General features: G+C 53.6%; 1 protein-coding gene across 5 annotated transcripts in view; it reads left to right on the forward strand.

The window, feature by feature from the left end:
* The window catches only part of TAB1 (TGF-beta activated kinase 1 (MAP3K7) binding protein 1), a 54,963-nt gene extending 27,357 nt beyond the window's left edge, over nucleotides 1-27,606 (forward strand). For 2 of the 5 annotated variants that reach the window (XM_043562641.1, XM_043562643.1), the window contains exons 9-11: nucleotides 221-443; nucleotides 1,495-1,657; nucleotides 3,744-5,359. In XM_043562641.1, coding sequence (XP_043418576.1) covers nucleotides 221-443; nucleotides 1,495-1,657; nucleotides 3,744-3,951 — 594 coding nt within the window. In that variant the 3' untranslated portion in view covers nucleotides 3,952-5,359. Of the gene's footprint in view, nucleotides 1-220; nucleotides 444-1,494; nucleotides 1,658-3,743; nucleotides 5,360-25,966; nucleotides 25,971-27,589 lie in introns of those variants that run through there. The other 3 variants (XM_043562642.1, XM_043562644.1, XR_006294518.1) reach the window with 2 other exon arrangements.
* The last annotated feature ends 255 nt before the right edge of the window (nucleotides 27,607-27,861 follow it).

Genomic DNA, 27,861 nt, shown 5'->3' on the forward strand with positions numbered 1-27,861 from the left:
ATACTCGGAGAAATCACAAGGTCACACCTTTACTAATGAGAAAGTTCCAGAAGAATTATCCTGAATACCTTGAAAAGCTCGGCTTACAGGCTTGACCGGTGGTGACTTCCTTCACCTGTTTGGCTGATGCCCCATAAGCATCCTGATTAGGCTCTGGAGTTGTGGCCCACAGTCCAGGGGCCCCACCCCACTCCTCACCAGGTTCACCCCCCTCCTCCAGGAGATCGCCGCCATGATCGACACTGAGTTCGCCAAGCAGACTTCCCTGGATGCGGTGGCCCAGGCCGTGGTGGACCGGGTGAAGCGCATCCACGGTGACACCTTTGCCAGTGGCGGGGAGCGTGCCAAATTCTGCCCCAGGCACGAGGACATGACCTTGCTGGTGAGGAACTTCGGCTACCCACTAGGCGAGATGAGCCAGCCCGCAGCGTCCCCAGCCCCAGGTATGCGCACAGCATGGACAGGAGGCCGTGGGAGGAAGCCGGCCGGGGCTGTGGGGGGCTTTGCTGCCGGCAGTGGACACGGAGCCAGGGGCCTGGCCTGGCTACAATCCGGGCTCTCTGACTTTAAGCCTCTCCGAGCTGAGTTCAGCTTTTTTTTTTTTCCCTTTTGCCTGTGAATGTGGATTATAGCACCTGCCCGCCTACCTCCTAAAGACCTGAGTGTGTGGACAAGCACTTTGCCAAGCCTCGAAGCCACATAACAGGGGTGACGGCTCCGCTGGTGTGTGCCTGGCACTCTACCCATGTAGTTCCTTTAGTCCCTAAAACCCTAGAGACAGATGGCATCCCTTCTACTGAAGAACTGAGGTTCTAGAAGGAAGAGACAGAGGCGAGGTCAGGCCTGTGGTCAGAGGGTACCCCGAAACCTGGCTCTGACCCTGGACAGTGTCGGGGGTGGGGCGAGACGCTTTCTTTTCTGCCTTTGTAATTCCGCAGTCGGCTTGCTCGGGAAGAGGGGCGATGGTTCTTTTTTGTGTCTCTCCCAGTGCTGCTCAGTGTCACGACCATCGGTTCCTAGGGGCTGTGCTTCCTTTTCTTTTTTCAAACGAGCCAGCCTTAGCGCGCAGGCAGCACAGATGGATTTGTTCTCCCACGGACACTGGGGTTACTGGAGTTTTCTCTAGCTTGTTGTTATTGCAACCATATTTTCATTGGGCCGACCTCAGCCTACCCCTTGGCTGAAAGCGTCGTGGGAAGCCAGGCAGTAACCCTTTCCTTGAGCCTGCTCGGCACTCACTCTTCCCGCTTTGAGCAGCGGCCGTGCTTTGTTGCCGAGAGGATCTCCCTGCCCGCCTAGAAGAGTCTGCCGTGAGACAGACGTCCCTTCGCTGTCCCAAGGGGCAGAGGACCATGCCTCCCTCCTCGGCACCTCAGACGCTGTCCCTGTTAGTCCCTGCAGTAGCCCTGTTCCCACCACCCCAGGGACCACCCCCCCCCCCCCAGCTGCTGCCTGCAGCCCACTGCTCTCTCTCTCTCTCTCTCTCTCCCTGAGCTACAGGAGGCCGCGTGTATCCCGTGTCCGTGCCGTACTCCAGCGCCCAGAGCACCAGCAAGACCAGCGTGACCCTCTCCCTCGTCATGCCCTCCCAGGGCCAGCTGGTCAATGGGGCCCACAGCGCCTCCACCCTGGATGAGGCCACCCCCACCCTCACCAAGTAAGCCCTCACCTCACCCCGGGCACCCTCGGGCCCGCCTCCCGGGAGGGCCCTCGGACCTGGACACGAACGGCCGTGGGGCCGAGTCCCAGCCGAGCCACGTTGGGTGGGGTGCGCTAGTGTCCCGTACCTCTCAAATTCCCCGGCCCCTTCCCCGGATTTCCCCCAGATGTAGAGGCCGGAGGACGCAGCCCTGCGGGTTCCCACAGCTCACTGAAGCCAGGCCAGGGAGGGGTGGAGGTTCAGGGGCAGAGCAGATGAGGGGGGCTGGGAGGAGACAGGCCGCCGATGCAGGCAGCCCGCTGGTCGTGTTTTCCTGTGGGTCCCACAGATTAGTTTTCACTTATGGGAAGGTTCTGTTCTTTTCTCTTTTCTCATCTTTGCCCGTCTTGGAGCACGCGATGCAGGTCTGCCTCCCCAGTGGCGTCGTGCTTGGGGGACATTGTCTGGCCTGTCCCGGCTTGCTGCTTGCCAGAGCCGGTGCTCTGACTGAAGTGTCTCATTTTAGCTTTAAAGGGAGTTGTCTAGTTGAAAGCAGGGGGAGCGATGGAGGCAGCGGGAGGCCTGGAGCCCAGGAGTGAGTGGGCTGGCCCCTCCTCACCGCAGACCTGCCTCACAGGTCTGGTGTCTCTCCCCCACCTCTACTTCCGTGGAATGTCCACCCCCTCCAACCCCCCACCCCGCCAGGGGACCCCGGGCTCCGGTTTCCACATTCCAGCCCGGCACAGAATAACAGGGATGCCACAGCCAGCCCACTCGGAGGATGCGGCCAATCGGAAAGGCCCTTTGGGAGGGAGTGGCCACTGCCTCCCAGGGGGCCTTCCCATCTCCCCGCCCCCACGTGCCCCTGCTCCCACCCCTGTGCGCCCAGGGGTCCTGCCAGGCTGCTGAGCGGCAGGCATCGCGAGTGCGTTGGAGCGGCCCCCCTACCCCTGCAGGGTGAGCGGTGCCCACAGAGGCAGAGTGTGATAGCAGTGGTCACAGGGCAGGCGGGAGAGCCAGCCGTCCTTCCACACCTCTGACTCCTCGGGGCCCTGCATCTGAGCACTAGTCAGGGCCCACTGAGGGCGAGCTGGTGCTGGGGGCTGGGCAGTGCTGGGAGTGTGCAGGAGGGCGGGTGGGCAGGTGATACCCGGCTGTTAGGAGTTCTGTGACGGGGTAGAGGGGGGTGCCCAGGGAGCTCTGACGACAGGGGCCCGTCCCTACCCAGCCAGTGTGAGGGAGAGAAGGAGTGAGTGAGTTTTTTGGGAGAAGAATCCTTCCTGGCTGTGATCAGTGGGATCTGGAGAATCTGGAATGGACCCCCTCTAGCTCAGTGCGGCTCTGAGGGTGGGAACGTCCCATGTCCTATACGGGAGCCACTAGGGTGCATGGCCATCAAGCCCTTGAACCGGGTGATCCATTCTATTAAATTCTAGTTAACTTGACTTTTTTTTTTTAATGTTTATTTTTGAGAGAGAGAGAGAGACACACACACGGAGACACAGAGAGAGAGAGAGAGAGAGACACAGTGTGAGTGGGGGAGGGGCAGAGAGAGAAGGAGACACAGAATCTGAAGCAGGTTCCAGGCTCCGAGATGTCAGCACAGAGCCTGACGCGGGGCTCGAACTCAGGAACCATGAGATAATGACCTGAGCCGAAATTGATGCTTAACCGACTGAGCCACCCAGTCGCCCCTTTAATGTTTACTTTTGAGAGAGAGAGCACGAGTGGGGGAAGGGCAGAGAGAGGGAGAGAGGAAGACACAGAATCCAAAGAAGGTTCCAGGCTCCGAGATGTCAGCACAGAACCTGACTTGGGGCTTGAACTCATAAACCGTGAGATCAGGCCTGAGCCGAAGTCAGACCCGCAACTGACTGAGCCACCCAGGTGCCCCAAATTCTAGTTAACTTAAGTAGCCGCCTATAGCTAGAGCTTGGAAAAGACATTTGATTTTTTTTTTTTTTTTTTTTTTTTTTTTGTCAGTAGCTCCTAAGAACCTCTGGCTGGTCTGGCTCTTGTGGCCTGAGGGGCCGGCTGAGGCAGGGGCCTCTCTGTCCTAGGGTAGAAGCCAGGGTCGCTGACTGAGTCTCCCCTGTCCCCACAGCCAGAGCCCGACCCTGACCCTGCAGTCCACCAACACGCACACCCAGAGCAGCAGCTCCAGCTCAGACGGGGGCCTCTTCCGCTCCCGGCCTGCCCACTCGCTCCCGCCCGGGGAGGATGGCCGGGTCGAGCCCTATGTGGACTTTGCCGAGTTTTACCGTCTCTGGAGCGTGGACCATGGCGAGCAGAGTGTGATGACGGCGCCATAGCCCTGACCGCAGAATGTGGCCCACGCAGGACCTTGCATGGGGACAAGGGGGCCCAGCTCTGGGGCGGGATGGTCCTTTTCCCACCACTTGGGACGGAGCGTGGGGAGTTCTCCTGCGACCCTGCATGCCACGAGCCCGGCAGCCACGGCTTTCTCAAGGCCACCACCTTCCCCTGGAAGAGCCCGTGGCCACTGCGACTGCCCCCTCACCAGTGGGCGGTGTCCCCCCCGCCCCTTTCTTCTTCAGCCTCCGGCGTGGAACCCTGGTTGGCATCTGCACCTTCAAAGCCTGCCCCCGTCCCTGGGCCTGCCTTGGTGGTTTTCAGTGGCAAATGTTCGGGGAGACCAGGGGAAGCGCTGGGAGCCTGGGGTGGCCTGCACAGGGGCAGGTCCAGCGGAAAGGAACGAGAGGCAACTGATCCAACAGGAGCCCCCCGGAGGGGGCAGGATGCACGCAGACCGAGCGGGGACGGTGGCCGCTCTCGTCAGGCCCCTCCAGGAACGGGGAGGCCCTGGGTCGGGGTGAGCTGGCTCTGTTGTCTCCCTTCCCGGGCCGAGGAAGGCCCCGGACCGGGGAGCTGCTAAAATTAGCCGGCTTTACCGCCAACGACAAGTTCTATCAGCTGTAAGGAAAAAACAGGTCACGAGTCAGGCCTGGGGGCTCGTTTGAAAGAACAGTGGGGAACACTTCCAGAAGGGAAGAGGTTTTGGATACCAGCTGTCACGGGTGACCGAGGGCTTCAGAGACACGCACCGCTTTGACATACACTTGGGGACAGGAGCAGACTGGCCCAGGCCCTGAGACCGTATCACACGTGCTCTCTGCTGTCGGTGGGCAGAGGCCGCCGCCAGGGCTGTGGGCTGGGAGTGCTGCCCCCCGCTTGGAGAAGAGGAGGCAGGAAGCCCACAGCCCGCCCGACTCCCACAGTGGGTGATGGAGCCGCACTCAGACCTTTTCTCCGGGGTCTGAGGCCTCCGCGGGCCCCTCTGCCCCGCCCCGGCTCCCAGGACCCTGGCCCGCGACGCCCCAGACCCAGCTCACCAGGGGCCACCGCCGCGTGCGGCCTCCAGGGTGCCCAGACTCCGGATTATCGGAGGCCAGTGCTGAGGCCCTGCTCGCTCTGCGGTGCTCCCCGCGGCCGAGCGGGGCCCAGGGTGCTGCGCTGGGGGGCAGGGGGCAGTTTCCGAGGGGGCCGTGCCCGAGGAGGACCGGCACCTCTTGGCGGGGACCCTGACCATGGAGCTGTGTCTGTTGTGCTGTGTCTGTTGCGCAGGTGACACAAGGGCTTGCGAACAAAGAGCGTTCTTTTCTTGTCAGGTTCCTAGGAATGTCTCTGTGATGCTGTTTGGTTCTAGAAATAGAATCACTTTTTTACTGCAATAAAGGAAGAATAACTGGTGGTCTTGCACAACGTGCGTTCACAGTGCTTCGGGGGCGCCGGGCTGGCGCCGTCTGTAGAGCATCTGACTCTTGATTTCGGCTCAGGTCCTGATCCCAGGGCCGTGGGATCAAGCCCTGCGTCAGGCCTCATGGTGAGCGTGGAGCCCGCTTGAGATTCTCTCTCCCCTGCTCCCTCCCTCTCTTTCTCTAAAACTAAAAATTAAATTAAAAAAAGTGCAGTTACTGAGGCCTCCCATCGCCGCGGCCTCGGGAGGTGGAGCCTCCCCGACCCCGTCGGCAGCCGGAGGCCCCAGCTCACTTGCTGGGCGGTGGCAGAGCGCGGATGCGAGGCCCAGCCTTCTGGTGGGACCCGGCCTGCCAGCCTCACCGCCCAAGGGGAGAGCGCTAGGTTGTCCGGCATCCCTGTCTCTGCACATCTGGAGAGGGTGATAGTTCTCTAGGCCCTGTGGGCAGTGGTGTGGCCGACAGAGCTGCAGGTCACTAGGACACTGCCCTCCCCCTGTCAGCAGTTTGTGGACATCCAGGGAGTTGCTCTGCTTTGTTTTGGTTTTGTTTGGGTGGAGGACTTTCCATAAATACTGGCCTCTTCCTGCTTTATAGGAATTAAGAACTTCCCCCTCTAACAAGAGCGTCTGCTTAGAAACAAAAGCAAAAGGTCAGGGTTTGGATGGTGGCGTCTGAGGCTTCCGATGCCCCCGCCCCTCTGCCGGGAAGGGGCTCTGGGCCGAGAGCCTGCAGAACCGTCTTCCAGGCTCTCTCCCCCTCCTCAGCTTCTCCAGCTGTCCCTCGGGAGGCCCATAGCACTGCTGGCCCCCGAGTCCTTCTGGAGGCCGGTGTCAGCCCAGCACCCTGAGAGGGAGGTGGTGTGTGTACCTTCTTTCAGAGCGACTGAGGCACAGACAGGTGGGCATAATCCCTGCCACAAGTGGCCCTAGCCAAGCCCTAGGCCCCTGGGTCTCTCGTAGCACCTGCTCCGTCCCAGGAGTGGGGGCAAGGCACTGCCCTCTGCCGGCTTTGTGTTCCCTGTTCCCCACCCTCGGTGTCATTCAGTCCACTTGAGCCTGCCTCCTGGGGCCGAAAGGGGCACCGGGTCAGCCTCCTGGTTCCCTTTGGTGGATTAAGCCATGAAGCAGAGAAGGGTAGTTGAGGAATCTTAGGATTTCAGAAACGGCAAGGGTCAGTTCCAGGAGGAGAACCAGGGCAGCCAGGCAAAGCTGCGAGGCCACAGGCCCACGCTGACGCACAAGGCAGGCAGACGGCCAAGGCCGGTGCTGGGCCAAGCCAGCAGGGCCCCCCCTCCCTCCAGCCTTGATCTTTAACCATCCCCCCCCCACCTCACTGGGGAGAGCACTGTTTCCCTGGGGCCTGGATCAAATAGAACCAGAGAAAGCCCAGCCACCGCCTGTGTCCACCTGTCCCTTGAAGACATCTGGTCCCCTCACAGGACAGAACTGAGGCTTGTTTGAGGCTCTGGCCTGGATCAGACCAGAAGAGCTAGGCCTTCGCGAGCTGCCGTCCATCCCGGGACCCGAGGCAGGTGAGCAGGCAGTGGGGACACGTGGCAACACCAGGAGCTCCGTGGACTGTCTTGGACCATCCTCACTAGGATTTGTTCTCCTGTTTCCAGCCTTCATCTGGTCCCTCGAGTTCTCACCAACTGGCCCTGCAGCTGGACCGCAGAGCCAACTCCACGATGCATCTTTTGGCGGGGGATCCCCACCGCTGCTGACGCTGGTAGTGAGACCCATCAGGGGCCACTGGGGCTGCCGGAACGTCCTAGGGAAAAGCACCTGATCGGGCTCTTTACACGGCTGGCTCCTTCCTGTCATTCAGACCTCAGCTCAAATGCTGCCTCCTGACAGAGGCCTGCCCTGGTCCCACGCCAGCCACATCCTGCCACATCTCCCCGTTTAATCCGCTTCACAGAAACTCTTGACGTTCTGGCTTGTTTACCTGTGTTGTCTCTCTCAGCCACGAAGATGTCCACGCTGTGAGAGGGGGAACTTTGTCTACCTTATTCCGTTGGGTCCGAGCCCCAAGGTCAGTGCCAGCCACATAGGAGCCCCTGACATGTATGTTAAATGAGTTTGAGATGACCTGCGTGACCTTGGACAAGTTCCTTGCTCATGCTGAGCCTCTGTTTCCTCGTCTGTAATATGAGGATCCAACCGACTTCTTCATAAGATCGCCTGACATGCTGAGTCGCCAAAGCTATGAGAAGTGAGAATGGCCCTTCCCTGCAAATGTGGAAATGGACTGCGCTGTGTTACAAGAGCGTTAGCCGAGATTGCTGCCCCTTTCCCCCCACTCCCCGCCCCCCACGATAAAGTCATATAATGAGGGCTCTACCTGCGGCTTCCCAGGTAGCAGGGGGGCCTCCAGCCTCCCCTAGGAACCCAGACGTTGGGGACTGGGTGTGTGACTCTTGCCTCTTCTCAGCCAAAGCCCAGAGGGAGGCCATCAGCTGGGCTCCTGAACATTTCTTCCAACAAGGGCATCTTTCATGGTTTTGCCTTCTGGGCCCCCTATTTTGAAACCAAACAAGAACACAGATCACTGCCAAACCAGACAGGCTCGGCATGAGCACGCGCTTTGTTCCCACGCAGAGGTGATGTCAGCCCAGAGCAAAGACAGGCACTTGACATTTCCATGAGCCTGGGCGGCCTCCTCCAGGACAGACACAGTGTCTGGCAGCCGGCTTTGAAGAATAGTGACACCAGTTCACAGACTCCATTCCTGCCTTTGAGACCCTCAGGGAGGTCAGAGGACAGCAGGCCGTGTGGGTCAGTTGTGCAGTCTGGCACCTTGCCTTTGTTCCTCCCGGGTCACATAGTGGGCCAGGGCACGGACAGGGTGGGCCTCAGAGCCCCAGACTGTTTCCACACCTTCCGTGATCAAGCTCCCATGCTTGTCACCTCAGCAAAGCTATCCTGTGGTCCAGACAGGGCTGAGCTCAAGAACCTTCCATAGCTCCCGCCTTCTGCTTCCCGGCACCTGCCAGGGGTGTGTGGAGCGTAGGCTTCGTTCCTCCCTCTCTCTCCCCCAGCCCTGAGACCCCCCCTCGGCCCCCTCCACCCTAGACTCTCCCTCAGTCACCTCACGGGCAGTGTCTAAGAAGTGTCAGATGAACGTGGAAGGATAGATGAATTGCCTAGGGAAGAGCTTCTGGAATTTTTTTACAGGAAACACCGTTACCTTATAGAAAACTGCTCCCACCCCAGTACCCCCAGAGCTTGGGGGTTTCTAACAAATTAGATGTCTCAGTTTATTTTGAATATCTAGGTGAATTCTGCGGTCAAATTCATAATATCAAAAAAATTTTTTTACTACAAAAGCAACTTTTTTTTTTTTCAAAAATAGCATTTAAAATTATTTATTGGGGCACCTGGGTGGCTCCGTCGGTTGAGCGTCCGACTTCAGCTCAGGTCATGAGCTCACTGTTTGTAAGTTCGAGCTCTGCATCAGGCTCTGTGCTGACAGCTCGGAGCCCGGAGCCTGCTTCGGATTCTGTCTCCGTCTCTCTCTGCTCCTCCCCCACTTGCGCTCTGTCTCTCTCAACGATAAATAAATAAACATTTAAAAAAAAATTGGAAAGGGATCTTCTTGATCTCCCATTTAAAAAAGTAATACTAATAAAAATAAATAAAAAGACAAGAAGAAGCAGCTGTTAGCATGTGACTCAGCAATTCCAGGAAATGAAAACAATACAACCACGCAGAAAGTATACACAAATGTCCGCTGCGGCGTTACTCAAGTAGCTCCGGCAGAAACAACCCAGTCATCCGTCAGCAGATGATGGCACCCACGTGGTGGCATACCCATACGACAGGGTGGTAGTCAACCATAAAAAGGACTGAGGTTCTGACACCTGCTCCAACACGGATGAGCCCGGAGGACATTCTGCTCAGTGAGAGGTGGCGATCCTAAAAGGTCACCTACTGTATTATTCCTTTTAAATGAGGTGTCTAGAGTAGGCAAATCCAGAGACAGGAAGCAGGTTAGTGGTTGTCAGGGGCTGGGGGAGAGGAGAATGGTGAGTGATTATTTAGCGGGCATGTTTTTCTAGGGGATGAGAAAGTCGAAATCTGGACAGAGGGGGGGTGGCCCAACACTGTGACTGTGCTAAGTGCCACTTGGAACTGTATACTTTAAAATGGCTTGGGGCGCCTGGATGGCTCAGGCAGTTAAGCAACTGACTTCGGCTCAGGTCATGATCTCACAGTTCGTGGGTTCGATCCCCACGTCGGGCTCTGTGCTGACAGCTCAGCCTGGAGCTTGCTTCGGATTCTGGGTCTCCCTCTCTCTCTGCCCCTTCCCCGCTCACACACACTCTCTCTCTCCCAAAAATAAATAAACATTAAAAAATAAAATAAAATAAAATGGTTAATTGTATATTATGTGAACTTCACCTCAATTAAAAATAAATAAGAGGACCAGCCAAGTCTTCTGAGCTCTAGGCAGCTCCTCTAGGCTGAGAAAGCACCTGGATTAATCTGGTAGGTTAAGCATCCAGCAGGAAGACAATGCAAGTCAGACATGCCATGTTGGATTCTCCAGGGGCTCACATTTTAAAAAGTGAAACGAAACAAATGTTGTTTTAATGCTATAGTTTCTTGAACCCAGGACAGCCCAAACATTATCATTTTGACGTGTACTCAACATAAATGTTACTAATAAGATCTCTCCTCCGTATTAAGTCTTTGAAATACAGGTGTATTTTGCGGCGCCTGAGTGGCTCAGTCGGTTAAGCGTCCGATTCCTGATCTTGGCTCAGGTCGTGATCTCGATTTGTGAGTTTGAGCCCCGCATTGGACTCCACACTGTCTGTGCGGAGTCTGCTTGGATTCTCTCTCTCCTCCCCTGCTCACATGCGCTTTTTCTCTCACAAAATAAATTTTAAAAAAGAAAGGAAAGAAAAGAAAGAGAAAGAAAGAAGAAAGAAATACAGGTGTATTTCAGCACACAGAGCACCTAAAATCCAGTCAGCCGCGTTCCAGAAAGAAAGAAAGAGAAAAGAAAGAAAGAGAAAGAAAGAAGGAAAGAAAGGAAAGAAAGAAAGAAAAGGAAAGGAAAGGAAAGGAAAGAAAAAAAAGAAAAATACAGGTGTATTTCAGCACACAGAACATCTAAATGCAGTCAGCCACGTTCCAGAAAGAAAGAAAGAAAGAAAGAGAAAGAGAAAGAAAGAAGGAAAGAAAGAAAAGGAAAGGAAAGGAAAGAAAAAAGAAAAGAAAAAAGAAAAGAAAGAAATACAGGTGTATTTCAGCACACAGAACATCTAAGTGCAGTCAGCCACGTTCCAGAACTCCATAGCCGCTCGTGGCTCAAGCTCAGCCCCACTGGATGGTGCAGCTGTTGGGTGTGTCACTGGAGTCTCAGGACATAATCTTGCAAAGTATGAGCGGTTCAAATTTAGTGGGTGTTGAATCTATGAATTAAAAATAAATCGGCTCTAATCCTATTTAGGATGCATCTGAACAATCGCCTTAGAAATAAGCCCCAAGTTAAACATACAATTACAGCAATTCCGTACCTGGGTACACACCCAACACAAGCAAGCGAGCACGAGAACTGGAGTAGATACTCGTGCACGAAGCAGCGTTATTCACAATAGCGAAAAGGTGAAAACAGCCTCTGAGGCCCGCGGATGAATGAATGAATGAATGAATGGAAAAGCAAAACGTGGCGTGTACGTACAATAGGGTACTATTCAGCCTTAAAAAGGAAGGAAGTTCTGGGGCGCCTGACTGTCTCAGTCAGGGGAGCGTGCGACTCTTGATCTTGGAGTCAGAGTCGTGGGTTTGAGCCCCATGTGGGGGGTAGAGTTTCCTTGGGGGATAAAAAAAAAAAAAAATGCAAGGAAATTCTGACTCCTGCTACAACGTGCACGAACCTTGAGGACATTATAGCAAGTGATACAAGCCCATCACCAAAGGACAAATACGGTAGGGTTCGCTCATACGCAGCACCTGGAGCGGGAGTAGCCAAGTTCATAGAGACAGAAAGTCGAATGAGGGCTCGCTCTCTGCCCCTCCCCCACCCATGCTCTGTCTCTCTCGGTCTCGAAAATAAATAAAAACAGGGGCGCCTGGGTGGCGCAGTCGGTTAAGCGTCCGACTTCAGCCAGGTCACGATCTCGCGGTCCGTGAGTTCGAGCCCCGCGTCGGGCTCTGGGCTGATGGCTCAGAGCCTGGAGCCTGCTTCGGATTCTGTGTCTCCCTCTCTCTCTGCCCCTCCCCCGTTCGTGCTCTGTCTCTCTCTGTCCCAAAAATAAATAAAAACGTTAAAAAAATTAAAAAAAAAAAGAAAATAAATAAAAACATTAAAAAACAAAAAGAAACACTGTAATAAAAGTGATGGAGGACCACGCCAGGACCCGCGAGAAATACTTTCTTTAAAAGAGCGTTCATGCGTTGCCTGGGTTTGAAGTCAGGCTGTGATTTGCTTTCTAGGTTTGTGTCCCTTGAGCCACGGTCACCTCTGCACCCCCATGGCGCCAGCACCCGGGGCCAGTCTCAGAACAGTTTCGTGAGTGAATGAGTGGTACAGGCATAGAGGAAGGAGGAATTCGTGGGCAGGAGGAGGTGAGGAGCAGGAGAATCAGGGAAGGCTTCCAGGAGGAGGGGGTCGAGGGTATGGAGTTTGAAGAGTGGAAGATGGGGTGCGGATGGGCGTGCCTCAGGGCTGAGCACCAAACCCTCGCCCAGAGGATGTTGAGGGGGATGAGACAAGGCGCCAGCTCTGCCCAGCGGTGATGTCACGCCTGGGACCCAGCCTGAGCCCAGCTGTCGGGGGTGGTCTGCCAAGGGGCCAGCCTTCCCCATCAAACACCCCACTGAGCAGTCGCCCCCGTCACCCTCCTCCTCCTCCCCGGCACCCACCCACCCGGGACAGTATCAGTTCCTCCTCCAGCCCCACATCCCCTGGCCGGGCCACCATCACCTCTCCCGGCATCACCACACCTCTGACTGGCCTCAGGCTGCCCTCCCCCACAGCCACTCATGCACTTAGTAAATAGCATTGCGTGCCTGATTAGGATCCCACAGATGAGGAACAAAGCTTTGGCCCTGCCCAGTGGGGAGAAAGACAATAAACAAGGAAATGGTGAGTGTATCATATGATGGCAAGCAGCAAGGGCCAGGAGGAAAACAAATCGCCAGGAGGGGTCCTTATGACACCTCTGGGCCCTCAGGTAAGTCCAGGATCCAGGCCCTCTGGGGAAGGCTGCCTGGCTGGTCAGACCTGCTGTGAGCTTCGTACCCTGGCCACCCCGCAGCCCCAGAGAAAGGAAAGCCATGTTCAGTGTGGCCTCAGGAAAAGGGAGCGCCAGGTCGGGCAGCTTGCCCAAGGTCCGGCAGCTTGCCCAAGGCCACAAAGCTTGGGGATGTGCTCCTGAGGCACGTGCCCAGGCCTGTCCCCACTTGGCCATCACACGACAAGGTGTGGCTGTGAGATCTCAGGCAGGACATGGTCTCCAGTTCTGAGCTTCCGCTTCTCTCCCTGTAGGACGGGCTCAAAGCGATGGGAGAGAACACTGCAGAGATCGGCGAGGCCCAGAATCCCCCTGGGCGGCTGGAACGGGGCAGCCCAGGGCGGGAGAAGTCAATGTCATCCTGGCCCCATTTAGAAGCAGCCCTTATGCTGGTTCCAGAGCGGGAGACCCAGAATCTCATAGTTGTTTACAAACACAAAGGTAAGAGGCCTGGCCTGTGCCCTGCTCTGGCCAGGAGACCAGGTGACAGACCCCTTTGGGGTCTGCCATGTTGACGAAGTTTTGGGGTGATGGTGGGGGTAGTCCGGAGCCGCCGGCCAAGAAAGAATTCTTGAAGACGCCTTTGGTGCACAGAGGTCATTTTATTAAAGCACGAGCACAGGACCCGTGGGCTAGAAGAGCTGCCCTGGGGTCGTGATGGGAACTCATCACACACCCTCGGGTTGGGAGGGGCTCAGGGATAGAGTGTCTCTAAGGTATTTTGGAAGCAAGGTTTCCAGGACCTTGGGGGGTTAGCTGTTAACTGTTTAATAACACCTCAGTCGTGAGAGCCCTCAGATGCTTATCGGGGGCCATGGGCTTGGAGTAGGATTGTCAGCATAGGTCCTGGGGCAGTTGACATAATTTCATTTTTCATTTGCCTCAGTTTCCCACATCACCATGGCAAGCACTTTAACCCCTTTCCTTGGCTCTTGAGTGTCCGAGGAATATCACACACATCCCACCTGGGGGGCGGGAGGGTTGCTGTTAGCTGCACTTTGCCCTCAGCTTGCCCCATGCTCCCTCATCATATCCCCCCTGAACAGTTTTGACCCTTAAATCTTTAAGGTGGCTGAAGGTGGAGGGCCTCAGAGACGTCCCTGCCTATAAGTCAATATTGGTCAGTCGGGGAACATACCGAGGAGTGACAAAAACATAGAGGCAGCTGAATCCAACGTGGGCAACGTGTATGCACCTCCTTGAGTAGAAAGGATCATCTGTTGGCTTGAAGTCATTGCAGTGATGGGGTCTTGGGACCAGGCAGAGAGACACGGGAGAAAACAGCAAAACATAATTAGGATAACTAGAAAGGTTAGCCCAAAGGAAAGTCCTTCGGTAGCTGACAAAAGTCCTCCAATCTAGATGTTTAACCAATCATTCAAGGAGAAAGAGGGATTGTTTACTGCGCCAATTTGAGTATTTATGTCAATTAGAAATCCAGAAATATTTTTGCGGTAATCTGGAATGTATATACAGCGTTTGGGGGGGGGGTGTTTGTTTTGTTTTTCAATTTTTTAAGTTTATTTATTCATTTTGAGAGGGACAGGGACAGCATGAGTAGGGGAGGGGCAGAGAGAGAGAGAGAGAGAAAATCCCAAGCGGGTTCCGCACCGTCAGCACAGAGCTGGATGTGGTACTGGAACTCATGAAACCCTGAGGTCATGGTCATGACCTGAGCCGAAACCGAGAGTCGGATACTTAACTGACTGAGCCACCCCGGCGCCCCAGCATTTTGTTTTTAGGAGAATATAAGTTCCACCTCGTGCAGCAGCTAAAATGTGTAATGCCATTCTATTTTGTGGAACTGTTTCCCGCATTCGAGTTACTTCTAGTATTTGATAACATAATGCTATTTTGAGAGTCGTTTAAGGCCTTAACCATATGACAAGTGGTGTTTAGCCATCCTATAGACTCTGTTTTGTTCAGTACGCAATCAGGCAATGAAGAGGTACTTTTACAGAAACAAGAAACATATGGGTTAATGGTTACAGCAAACTACAAACCCCGTGTCTCCCAGGGCTGCCAGTGAGATTTTTAGATGTCAGGCTTGAAGCATCCTCGGATGAGAGTGGGAACAGGCAGCAGGAATCAGATTGGTCTTTCTGGCCTGTAACTCAAAGGTCTGCTGTGACCCTGTGGGACGGCCCATTGTAAGAAGGAATTATCAGTAGAAATTGGGAAAGGAGAATGAAAAAGAAAGGTACAACCATCCTAAGGGAAGTTTGAGGGCTTGCACAGATTCCCGGGAAAAAGAAGGCACGTAAGGTTGCTAATTGATTTCCTGGAAGGGGGCTGCAGGTTTTATTTTAGATACAAGAGCCCACGAAGAATGCCCCTCTCACTTCACTGCCTAATTCGGCCCAGTAGGGGCCCTTTTATTTTGGAGTTAAGTCCCCTGTTGTCTTAGACTTTCCATCTTTTGAATAAACCAGATTCTCCTGGGCTTATATGGGGTGGGTTTCTAGTAACTGTCAGATCAGGTTTAGGGAGGGTACGGTTTGCATGGTTAGAGATTTATGAATTAACCAGGCCTCAAGTGAGTAATAAAGACGATAGTCTATCTATCGAAAGGTCTCCAGTGAGAAAAGTCTTTGGATACAAGTTTTGGGGGAATCCATCCCATTTTCCGGTTGTTTAAATAATCATATGCCCATGGGGTCATGTTATTATCCCCACAGAACAACAAGCAGCACAGAAGATGGTCTATACGTGACATATTGTGACAATTTTTCTGAAGTTTACCTCAAGCTGTCTAGTCTAGGCAAACAACAAACATTTCAAGATGATCAGAACTAGAATTTAACATCCATAACGGTGCGTTGTTGAAACGTAGTTTTTCCTCTCTAAAAACCCCCCTTTCCAGAGATAGCCAAGTCGACACCCATGCATTTGTAAAACAAGTCCAGTCTTAACAAACCTGGCCTAAGTATTTACATAAATTCAGCAAGAATAACAATTGCTCATGAGGATCTTTTAAAGTTTGCTTTGCTGGAACCCCTTGTAAGGAATCTCCAGACTGAACTTTTGTAGCCTCTCCAGGCCAGAAGCCAAGCCAAGCACTTGCCATCAGACAAGGCCTGCAGTACCCGTGGAATTGGACGAATTCCTCTTCACGAGGTCTCCAAGGTACCCTGAGGTCCCTGCACCTGCCAGGAAGTGACCTTCTTTGCTCACCTGGGGAGGGGGCTGGGAACTCTGTAAGCAAGGTATCCGGCCAACATTTCCAAGGGACTTTGTGGCTCCGTGTTTCATGAAGCCAACCTGAGTTCCTTAAAGCTGTCTGGTCATATCTGAGTCTATGCGGGTTAATCTCAAATAGGACATTCCAGTCAAAGCCTTGGTAAAATCACCAGTATTTCCAACGGTGACCTGTGACAAGACGAACAGATTCTTATTGAACTTATGCAAACAATTGTAATTGCCGTGAAGGAAAGGATATTCACTGGAGAGCTTTTGCATTTCAGAGGGTTTGGAGAGAGAGAAAAGATACATGCTTCAGTTTACAACTGAGTACTTGATGACGTTTCTGTATATCACAGATATGGTAAGAGAAAAGTTTCCTTAATCTGGAAGAGGAAACAGAGAACCAGCCGTTATTTCCAACAAGAGTCACAAGACTATAATCTTCCTCGGTTCATTGAGTCCCATGTTCCGAATTCTTGTTCGGTGTGAATGCAGCTTTTTAGTTCTGGAAATTCTTTTTTTTTCAACGTTTATTTATTTTTTTTGGGACAGAGAGAGACAGAGCATGAACGGGGGAGGGGCAGAGAGAGAGGCAGACACAGCATCAGAAACAGGCTCCAGGCTCTGAGCCATCAGCCCAGAGCCTGAGGCGGGGCTCGAACTCACGGACCGCGAGATTGTGACCTGGCTGAAGTCGGACGCTTAACCGACTGCGCCACCCAGGCACCCCTTTAGTTCTGGAAATTCTTACCCATTTTGGTATTAATCTTAAAGATGTCTGGGGCGCCTGGGTGGCTCAGTCGGTTAGGCGGCCGACTTCGGCTCAGGTCATGATCTCACGGTCCGTGAGTTCGAGCCCCGCGTCGGGCTCTGTGCCGACAGCTCAGAGCCTGGAGCCTGTTTCAGATTCTGTGTCTCCCTCTCTCTCTGCCCCTCCCCCGTTCATGCTCTGTCTCTCTCTGTCTCAAAAAGAAATAAACGTTAAAAAAAAAATTTATTGAAAGGTGTCAAATACCTGTATTTGTCCCAAAAGTTCTTTTTATAAATCTCCTTGAAGGAGAAACACGTTTTGTGAGAGAATAAGAACAATTATAAATGACCAAATCTCGGAAACGGACATTGTTAAAGATCTGATGAGAGTTCATTATGATGCAATTGACAAAGAAGTTCAGTTATTTCTGTGACACATAACACTTCAAGGAATCAGAATATGAAGTGATGACCTTATACCGAAACATTAAAACTTTAGGAATTGCGTATGTATTTGGGCAGTTACAACATTTACGTGTGCAATACAGCCTAAGGTTTACCGTTGCATGACAGTGGTTTCCAAGTAACTTAGCATCCCAAATAAAAGGGCCTAATTGGTCAAAAGACTTAATTTACCGTTTAAATCCTGGGAAGTTTGTTAAAACTTTAGAAACCCATAAAGCACGTCCAAAATAGGATTACAGATCATTACAAATCTTAAGACTTTGTTTATTCAACCAAAGTGGCAATGAAAGATCCTGAAGGCGAATGGATAGCATCATATCGTTGTTAGCAAAACCTAGCTCCTTTAACATTGAGAAGTTTTAACTAAGTAATCAAAGACCTGATAAAGAAGAAACCTAAAGCTTTGGTATCTCCGGCCGACCAAAGAGGAAAAAAAAGCCTTTATTTACATTTTCTTATCAAGAGCAGATCAACAGGCCAAGAAAACTTTGTCTTCTGAACAGAGAGAAAAGCAGAATTTCAACCTTATACCAGTGTACTTTTAAAATTCCATTCATCTCCACCTTAGCCTGTCCTGAGCACAATTCCTTTCCGAAGATTTCCCTTCACGAACGTTCTACAACTTTCCTTTGCCTTCAAACTTTGTCCCAAAGCCATTTCTCTCCAGCAACCAGTCTCGTTTAGGACAGAATTATTTTCTTTTACCCTCGACAAAAAATGTATTTCCATTCCTTATATCTTTCTTACATATCTCCCACTTTCCTACATACAGGGTTGCTTTCCTTATTTCCATCAGTCTTAAGTACACTTAGCAGAATTTTAACTCTTAGGAAACCTTAGTCTCCAGTTGAGGACTCACTAACCAATTGAGAGGTGTTTACACCAGAATTTTTTAGATGGTAAATTCACGAGCCAATTAAGCACAAAGCATGTTTTCCGATAGACCCAAATAGCCTTAGTTTCTCTGCAATAAGCACAAACCTACGTTCGGTAATCAAAGCTTTAGCACTCCATCCTATCTGGAAAAGACCTAGATGTCCAATGAATTTAATCTGATTTGTCATGCAACCAAAACTTTAAAGTTTCAGGTTACCAAAGACTTTGAAAGCTATCTTAACAATTACCCATGAAAACCTTGAGACAGACAAAATTAACTATCATTTTAAGTCATCTTTTTGCTAGCAAATTGCAACAGAGATAACATGAGCTTATCTGACCTTTAGTCAAGCTTGGTAGAATGAAAGTTTCATATTTAATGCTGATAACTTTAAAGACCAGGTCCAACAAACTGAAATTAGTTTAAAAAAAAATTTTTTTAATGTTGATTTATTTTTGAGACAGAGAGAGACAGAGCGCGAATAGGGGAGGGGCAGAGAGAGAGGGAGACACAGAATCCGAAACAGGCTCCAGGCTCTGAGCGGTCAGCACAGAGCCCGACGCGGGGCTCGAACTCACGGACCGCGAGATCATGACCTGAGCCGAAGTCGGCCGCCTAACCGACTGAGCCACCCAGGCGCCCCAAACTGAAATCAGTTTAAACACCAAATATGTTTCCCCTGCGTCCACTTAAAAGTCAATCAATTTATCCCCATTGTCAGTTTTCACCTGGGACACCAGTGGGGGTATCTGAAGTGGGTGGTCCAAGGGGGTGCTCTTTGCTCCTTGACCTCGAGGGTGGGAGGGGGAGCCAATGGTGCCTGAGGCATTGAGGATGGTATAGATAGGAACCAGTTATGTAGACCACACCCAAGTTGGTGCAGAAACTGGAGGGGGACGGGAGGGAAGGAAAGGCAAGGTGCCAGCAGAAGCAGAGAAGGAAAACCCGATTTAAAACCTGAGCTCCGACAGAGGAGCAGATGCCATGTTTCTTCCACCAAAGTGGAAATATGGAGTCCACATCAGGCCAGAAAAGACCAGGAATTTCCCCCAAACAAATGGAGCTTCAGCAGCTGCTTGGGAATATTCCTTAAAGTCCCCATCCCAAGGTGGACTAGCCACAGTTGGCTCCAATTATAGCTGGTAACCCGGGAACTGAATGAGGGAGAAGCCCTCACATCTATTAGGCAGAGGAACAGAGAGAGAGAGTCAGCGTCCCCTTTGTCAGGGATGGTCTGTGTTTCCTCCAGCGACCTGGGTTCTATTAAGAGGAGGCCTGTTTAGACAATTACCATCCAATATATCAGGAGGGAGTTTACTGGCCTGGTTACTGACCAAACACGATCTGCAAGAGGCCATTGGAGCCAGGTAGCCGTGAAGGCCTGGCCCTAGCGTACCTCCATACATTTTCCGTTTACTAAGGCCACTCAGGGTTATAGGAAAGCAATCCTTTCTACATATTGCAAGCCAGGTTGTTTCCAGTGGGTTAAAAAGGCATCTCTCGGGGACCGAAGAGAAGCTCCCATGCTCCTAGAGGGAAAAGGAGAGAGAGAGAGAAAGTCCATTACCCCTAAGAATCCCCTCTGATGTGGGTGGTGTCCTATGAGCAGGATATGTCAGAAGTTCCTGGTGTCAAAGCGACCCAGGTGTCCCTCGAAAGAAATTGCTATGACCACCAACCAGCCGACTAAGGGCTCCTGACTGAGGGATGTTAGTGTCCCCCCACTTCCCCATTGCATTCTGGACTACAGATGGGTGCCTGGCGTATGGACCAAAATACCTTGAAAGCCGTGCCCTAAAAGGCTGTGCCTTGAACAACATTCCCTGATGGTCATGCCCTGATCACCTAGTCTTTGAAGAGCATGCCGCATGCCTTAGTTGCTTGAATACCCTGTCATTTTTAACCCATGGAAAACACTAGAAAAGTTTTACAAGGGGGAATTACCCAATTTTAAGTAGTAGTGAGCAGAGGACATTGACAGAAAGCGGTAAAGACAGAAATCCATCATAATCTAAGTGACATTCCAACACATATGGATATGTGGGATATGTGTGATATTCCTCGGACTCTCCCGGCTACCCAAGAACAAAGGAAAAGGGTTTAAGTGCTTGCCATGGTGTTGCGGGAAACTCAGGCAAATGAAAAATTAAATTCCCTTACTGCCTCCAGCCCATTGCCAAGTCCTTGAAACCAGCAGAGAGTGACCTCCTTCTAGGAGCTCAGCTGCCTCCATGATGACGCTTTATAGACAACTTCCCTAGGAAATAGTCGCTGGTTGGGTCTTAATTCAATCGGGTACTGGTTTCCACCAGCTCTCAGTGGAGGTCTCCCTGCCAGAAGCGGCTAGACCAGAGATGAGGGGATCACGTTAGATCAGTGAGGAGGAAACCTCACGCGGGAGTCTTAAGATTGGCAGGTGTCCTGGTGGCTTAGGTGGCTGTCCCGTGCCCAAGACAGACAACTTTGAAGACGGACGGGAATAAAGAGAGGGCATCAGGTTTCTGGGTCTTATTACCATCCCGGCCAGGGTACTAACTTGCAGCCAAAAGGCAGGATTTCTCCTCCCAGAAGAGTTGCCACGGGCTAGAGGATTGCAGCCTGAGCAATCGACATGAAAGTGACCCAATAGGACCACCCTCCTCAAAAGGCCCCTGAAAATAGAGGAAAGGAAGAAAAGAGAAGGTATACTCACCAAATGTGCACCGAAGCTCAGAGTCCACATGAAAAGACTCTAGTCCGACAAACTGGGCGGCATATGATGAAGGTTTGGGGTGATGGTGGGGGTAGTCCGGAGCCGCCGGCCAAGAAAGAATTCTTGAAGACGTCTTTGGTGCACAGAGGTCATTTTATTAAAGCACGAGCACAGGACCCGTGGGCTGGAAGAGCTGCCCTGGGGTCGTGATGGGAACTCATCACACACCCTCGGGTTGGGAGGGGCTCAGGGATAGAGTGTCTCTAAGGTATTTTGGAAGCAAGGTTTCCAGGACCTTGGGGGGTTAGCTGTTAAGTGTTTAATAACACCTCAGTCGTGAGAGCCTTCAGATGCTTATCGGGGGCCATGGACTTGGAGTAGGATTGCCAGCATAGGTCCTGGGGCAGTTGACATAATTTCATTTTTCATTTGCCTCAGTTTCCCACATCACCATGGCAAGCACTTTAACCCCTTTCCTTTGTTCTTGGGTAGCCGGGAGTGTCCGAGGAATACCACACATGTCCCACCCTGGGGATGGGGTGGGGGTAGGGTCGCTGGTGTTAGCTCCTCTTTGCCCTCAGCTTTCCCCACACTCCTCATCAATGTGACCTTCCGGCTGGAGGCAGAGGGGACAGACGAGGCTGGCGGAGGGGACAGACGAGGCTGGCCTCGTGGCTCGCAGACACTCCCTGCTCTGAGTTGGGTGCCAGAGGAAACGGTGGGAAAGCAGGAGACCTGAAGTTCAGGGCTGGCTCCGTATTTGCCAGCTCTGGGTGTTCCAAACCTCTCTGTGCCTCAGTTTCCACACTACAGTAGAGGCGGTCCCTCCGAAGGGGCTAGGAAGAGCAGATCACGGTGGGTGAACCGTCCTCTACTGGGCACGAGTATTTTCCAGTTGGTGATAGTCTTGGAGGCCGAGGAGCCGTGGCCACTGGAAACGGGGGGTGGGTGGTGGGGGTCACCTCACATGCCTCGCTAAGCTCCAGAGGAGCCATTTGCTGTGAGTTGCTGAGAATGTGGTCCGGAAGCAGCTTTGGGGGGCGGGGTGCAGCTGGACGGGATTCTGGGCTCAGCTCCATCCCCCTCACTGTGTGGCGTGAACCCACCACTCCCGTCTCTGGGCCTCTGCTTCCTCTTTGGGGTCCGGTTGCAAAGATAGCTAGGGGACCGGGCCCCCCGGGGGCTAGCCCGAGGACCCAGTTGCTTTGAACCACCCACCGCCCTGGGGTGAGTGACATAATCTACTCAGGCAGCCCTGGCACCCACCCAGGCTCCTTCCTGTGCGGAGATGACCAACAAGATAAAGGCAAGGCCAGCATTTGGGGACAAGGCTTCCAGGAGACGTCAAGCAGTGAGCAACGCGTGTGTCCAGGCCAACAGGAAGGAGGGAGGGGTGGGGGAGAGGGAGGGCAAAGCCGAGGCCAGGTTGATGGGGACCCCCCACTGTGGACAGGCATCTGTGGACAGCAGTCTTAATGACACCAGGGTGGTCTTCAGGGGGTCTGGGTAACCCCCGTCTCCATCAGCCCCAAGAGACTTGCTTGCTATGAGGGCAGCTTAAGATGCATTTCTTCCTGGGGCGCCTGGCTGGCTTAGTCAGGAGAGCATGCGGCTCTTGATCACGGGGTCATGGGTTCGAGCCCCATGCTGGGCATAGAGCTTACTTCAAAACCAAACAAAACATCCCTTCCTTAAGATCACCCCACCCTGCACAAGCCCTTCCTGTGTAGAAATTTGGCCCCACGGTCCCTTGGGAGTAGCTGCACACCGCCCCCCCCCCCACTTTCTGGCAGTTTCTCCAACAGGAGAGCCAAAAATGGGCCAGTGGGGGAAGGGGAAGGTGCCCCGTGAGAAGGGGAGAGCTGGGGGCTGGATGCCACTCTGCTCTGGGCTGGTGGGCTCCCACTGCCCCTGGGTTCTATGGACTTCCTGAGCCTGTCCACACCTGACCCAGTGAGCCCAGTGGGGGACAGGTGGGCAGCGGGGGTCTGGTGGCACTGGCAGAGGTATGACAGTGGATGGCCCATGTGACCCCTGCAGTTGGCCTCTTAGCCTTGGCTGGTGGCCACTCGCTCATCGGTGGCTGTCCCAGAGCAGGAAAGGACCGAGGTGGAGGGGGGTGGGGAGGAGGACATATGTGCAGCCACCAGGTCCAGGGTGAGTCACAAGCTCCGTGATCGTGGGGAAGTCACTTTGTCTCTGGGCCTCAACCTTCTCTTCTGTCAGTTGGGGCCATAAGCATCTGCCTCACTAGACGGCTGGAGGTTCAGCAATGATATCGTTCATGCGTAGACACAGTGCTCGTGAAGTTCGGTGTCTCCGTTCCCTAGAAATTTGGGCCAGTTGGGGAGGGGTCTGCTTGATTCGGTCCTGGAGCGCTTTTCAACTCAAAAGACCCAAACTCCTGGAGTCTGATGACTTCCCTGAGATGGGGGAGAAAAATGACCCACTTTGCCATCCCCCCCCCCCATCCACCTCAGCAGGTGGCATGGAAAGCAGTCGGACCAGCCACGGTTCCAGTCAGGAAGAGGCCGTCATTCTGTGGGGCAGGGCTGCTGGCCCAGGGAGCCAGAGAGGCCGGGCCTCCATACCGGGCTCTCGCTTCTCAAGCACAACCTCCGTGCCGGTCGGCGCTCCCTTCGCCACATGTACTCGCTCTGCGCCCTCACCCCAAGCCAGGTGGTGCCTGTCGGTATCGCTGTTTGGGAAGTAACCAAGTCCCAGAGAGGTGATGTGACTTGCCCAGATCGGCAGTGGAAGTGAGACTTGAACTTGGTCTTGTAAGGGTTAAATTGTAGTGTAGGGCTAACCTATAGGCTTGAGAAATAACAGCTTTGTTTTAACACTGTAGATTAAGAGATAACAGCCTTGTCCTATCAATCAAGGGAACAAAAGTTCAAGGAAAATCAACTGGATTAGTGTTTGATTGGATTGGGGCAAGGGCAAGTCAGAACTGTGTCCACCCCCATCTGGGAACTATTTCTTTGTTCTGTTCCCAGGTGATGATAAGACGATGTGGTCAGCTCTGAAAACTCGGCTATTCGAGACAGCTCTCTGGTCAAGAGTGTCGGTCCTGACTGGTTGGCCTTGCCTCTCATGGCAATAAACTTTGTTGTTGTGACTGTCACTGGTGCCCGCAGCATTGTTTCAGGAGTCGGGTGGATGCAACAGTCATGTTGCTGTGATCCTGAGACTTGAGAAACAAGACTTCATGACTTGAAGTGTATCAGTTATCTAATGCCGTGTAACAAACACACCCCAGGCATCCTGGCCCCGAGCAACCAGCAGTATGGGTTTCTCATGATTCTGCAGTCTGGGCGGGGCTCGGCAGGGACCCCTCATCCCTACTGCGTGCGTCGTCATATGGGGTGCCCGACCAGCCTCCCTCACGTGTCTGGGGCTATAGTGGGGGTGGCTCAGCGACCAGGGACGGGCTGGGCTGAGCCTCTCTCCTCCCTTCATGGTTTCTAGGACCCCTCCCGCCATGCAAGCCTTTCTCTAATGGGGTCACCCTATTTCCTTACACGGCCTCTGGCTTCAAAGTTGGAGAAAATGGATGCTGTAAAGCCTCTTAAGGCCTAGGCGTGAAACCTCTCAGTCACTTCCAAGTATCCTAGTGATCAGAGTCGCGCACAGGCCACCCAGACCCTGGGGAGGCGAGATCGTGGACTGTGCGGCCGAGCCACAGCGACGGGAGGAGTTGTTGGCAGTCATTCGGGCAGCCATTTTTCCACCCAAGGATCCTGCTCTGAGAGCGGGCCACTACCTGCCGACAGACTCCTGTGTCACAAGAGCGGGAGAGTGTTGATGGTGACCCATGGGAATGTGGAGGAGGGAGGGCCCAGGACGTTCTGCAGTGGGACAGGAAGGCCTCTCTCCTCAGACTTCTGGGTCTTTCCCTCCCTGGGCCCAGCTGCCCTGCTCCCAGCCCCCAAGGGGTAAGGAGGCTGAGCCCTGGTGAGGAATGAGGCCCGGCCTGCTCATCCTGTTGGTGACAACCCTCTAAGGACCCTGCCTCTGCTTTGCAGGGAACAAATGCTGTGGCCCTTGCCCTCCACCTGCCCTGCCCTGGTCCTCCCACTCCAGCCTCACAAGTTCTGAAAAAACGTTGGTGGGGAGGAGACCATGCAAATCCTTCCCCACCCTCCGCCCTCCGAAGACCTCAGGAACTTCCCAGTGGCCACCCAGCCCAGGCTCTGGAGTTCAACCCTTGTCCTGCCACTCTTCAGCTGTGTGATCTTGGAAAGGTTTACTTACCTCTCTGTGCCTCAGTTTCCTCATCTGAAAAAAAGGAGAAAAGAGAAGGGCAACCGTGACCACTCTGTGCAGGCGCGTTCTAAGCACTTTGCAGCTAGGAGCTCCTATAATCCTGCCAACAACAAGGGCCAGGGTATGTGTGTGTGCGCGCACGCGCGCGCATGCACGCGTGTGTGCATGTGTCTGTTGTTCATTTCACTTTTACAGCTAAGGACATGAAGGCACAGAAAGGTCAAGTAACTTGCCTGAGGTCACACAGTTCATCATCACTCCAGAGCCCATGCTCTATCCACCCCCCCAGCGCCTGCTCCCCACCTCCTAATTCCTTTTTTTTTTTTTTTAATCGTTACGGTAAAATATGCCTACCAGAAACTTGACCGCGTACGGTGCGACTTTCACTGCCATCCCTCTCCAGGACCCTTCGTCTTCCCCAACTGGAACCACGCCCGTTCAACAATCATCTCCCATCTCCCGGCAATCACCACGCTTTGTGTCTCTATGAACTTGACTCTGCCAGAGACCTCATGTAAGTGGGATGAATCATACAGCATTTGGTCCTTTCGTGACTGGCTTATTTCACTCTGTATAACGTCTTCAAGGTTCACCCATGTAGGAGCACACGTCAGTATTTCCTTTCTTTTTAAGGCTGAATGGTATTCCCAAGTATGTACGGACAGTTCATCCATCAGTGGACCCTTGGGCTGCTTCTGCCTTTTGGGTATTGTGGATACTGACGCTATGAACGCGGGGCATAAATATTTGTTCCAAAACCCTGCTTTCAGGGGCACGTGGGTGGCTCCGTCGGTTAAGCGACGGACTCTTGGTTTCGGCTCAGGTCATGATGTCACAGTTCGTGGGATCGAAGCCCCGCATCGGGCTCAGCGCTGGCCGCAAGGAGCCTGCTTGGGATTCTCTCTCTCTCTCCCTCTCTCTCTGCCCTGTTTTCCACACTGGCTGCGATATTTTGCCTTCCCACCGGCAGTGCACAAGGGTTCTTGACTCCGGTGTGACCGCAAGCCCTAGGTGAATGCTGGCAGCCCGGGTGGGCGCCTGGAGGGCCCGGTAAAGAGCTGGCAGAGGCGGTCCAGTGGCTCCCGAGGGGCGTGCCGGGAATCCTGGCGGGCACCCAGACAGCCTGGCCTGTGGTGTTCCCTCCCATGGACACTGAGCCTTGGACTCAGTCCCTGGGCTCTGACCTTCCCCAACCCCACTCTGCCAGGACAGGCCACCCTGGGGCAGAAGGGATGAGGGGGCCAGGGTGGGGCACACGTCTGCACCTGCAGGCTTACGGCCATAGATAGGATGGTTAGACCCTTGGGCAGGAGGCTCCCTGCTCAGCCAGGCCTCCCCTTGACCTGCTGCATGGCCTCCCCTACCCTCCACCTTCCCCAGCCTCAGTTACGTCCTCCTCTCCCCAGGTGACATGCCTTGTGGGGGACAAGTTCTAGATACTGGCTTTGTGACCTGGGAGGTGCCAGTCTCCTTTGAGGAATTCCCAGGGCCGAGCCCCTCATTGTGCCAGTGACTCTTAATGAGTCAAGGGGTGTGGACTCTTCTAGAACTCTGGCTCCTGACTCCTTCCCCAGCTTTCTCCATAGCTCGCCCAGGCCACCAGCTTCCCTGCTAGAAGGCGTAGGGCCAGTAGGCCCCAGAAAGTCTGGATTCACTGAAGTTCCTGGTCCCGGGCTGAGGGGGGGTGCTCTGCTCTCCAGAGAAGGTACCAGAAGTAGGATGTCTCTTCTGCATAAGCTCCAGCCCTGGCAGGGCCTCTTTAGGTTGTGGGGGCCCCAGCCTCTGCAGCTCTGGTCCTGGCTGGGGGCAGGGCCCAGACCCTCTGATGAGCATCAGTGCAGAGCCTAGGCACGTGGTCTGGGCCTCAGGACCTTGGGCCCCGTGCACTGCCATGGATCGAAGGCCATGGTGATGGGGTCTTATCCTAGCAGCTAGATTCTTTTGGCCCTGGGCAGGCCCCAGCCTCTCTCCGATCCCTGTTTCCTCACTGGTGCAATGGAGCAGGCTGGAACTCAATGGCCTTCCCAACTAGAAGATTCCAGAAGGAAAGAATTCACTGAGGGAAGATTCTGAGCACGGACCACCTACGAGCAGTAGCAGTGGTGGCCCTCGCTGTGGCCTGAGCACTGGACATGCCTAAACTAACCTATTCTCGACAACAGCCCTCCTCAGTAGATATGGTTCTTATTCCCATGTTACAAAAGAGGAAACTGAGGCACAGAGAGACGAAAATGGCCTAAAGCTGCAACCGTAGCCGAACTCGAGCCCTGCCTTCTTCCTCCATGTTCTAATCCACAGTCCTACACCACAATGTGGCTGAGGTCTCTTTAAACCCGAATTTTGTGGGCACCTACACCCGAGCCTTCCACCTCACAGAAGGGGCACAGAAGTGGCCAGAAACCCTACCACAAAAGCAGGTTGTGGGAACCAGAGGACAGGCTGGTCAGGGGACGTGAGAGGCCCTCTGTGTGTCTGTGCCAGTCAGACCCTGTCTGGGGGAGGGCGGGGGCAGAAGGGAGAGTGGCTGGCCCGGAAAGGTCTGGAAACCCTGTCACAGGAGGCGTCGCTAAAGAACCTGGGGGCAGAAGTGACTCTCGGCCGAATTTTTGAAGGACTGGCTTTGCTCCGACCGGCCCCAGGCGGTGGCATCTGGGATTCCTCAGAGCCAAAGCTGTCCCACAATAAAGAGCTGCGGTGACGGAGAGCGAGTGTCTCCTGTCACTCCGCGGGGCCAGGGCGCCCGGAGGAGGTGCCCTTGGGGCCCCGCCCAGGTCACAGGTGTGAGGCTCAATCCGCCATATCTGGGCAGTTCTAGCAGCCTCAGAAGTCGAGGGCACCTACATTTCGTGGGTGAATTTCTCTCCTCTTCCAGCCCCACCCATCAGCCTGGCTCCAGCCAGACGGCCTGGACCCTGACCAAGGGGCTATTACCATTCGTGGTCATCAAAAGGACAAGACCTACCGGCCTCGTGGATCGCCTCTGGGCCTGGGGCTTTCAGGCTCTGACAAGTGACTTCAGAC

The sequence above is a fragment of the Prionailurus bengalensis genome, chromosome B4 (assembly GCF_016509475.1).
Source record: "Prionailurus bengalensis isolate Pbe53 chromosome B4, Fcat_Pben_1.1_paternal_pri, whole genome shotgun sequence".
NCBI classification, from domain to species: Eukaryota; Metazoa; Chordata; class Mammalia; order Carnivora; family Felidae; genus Prionailurus; species Prionailurus bengalensis.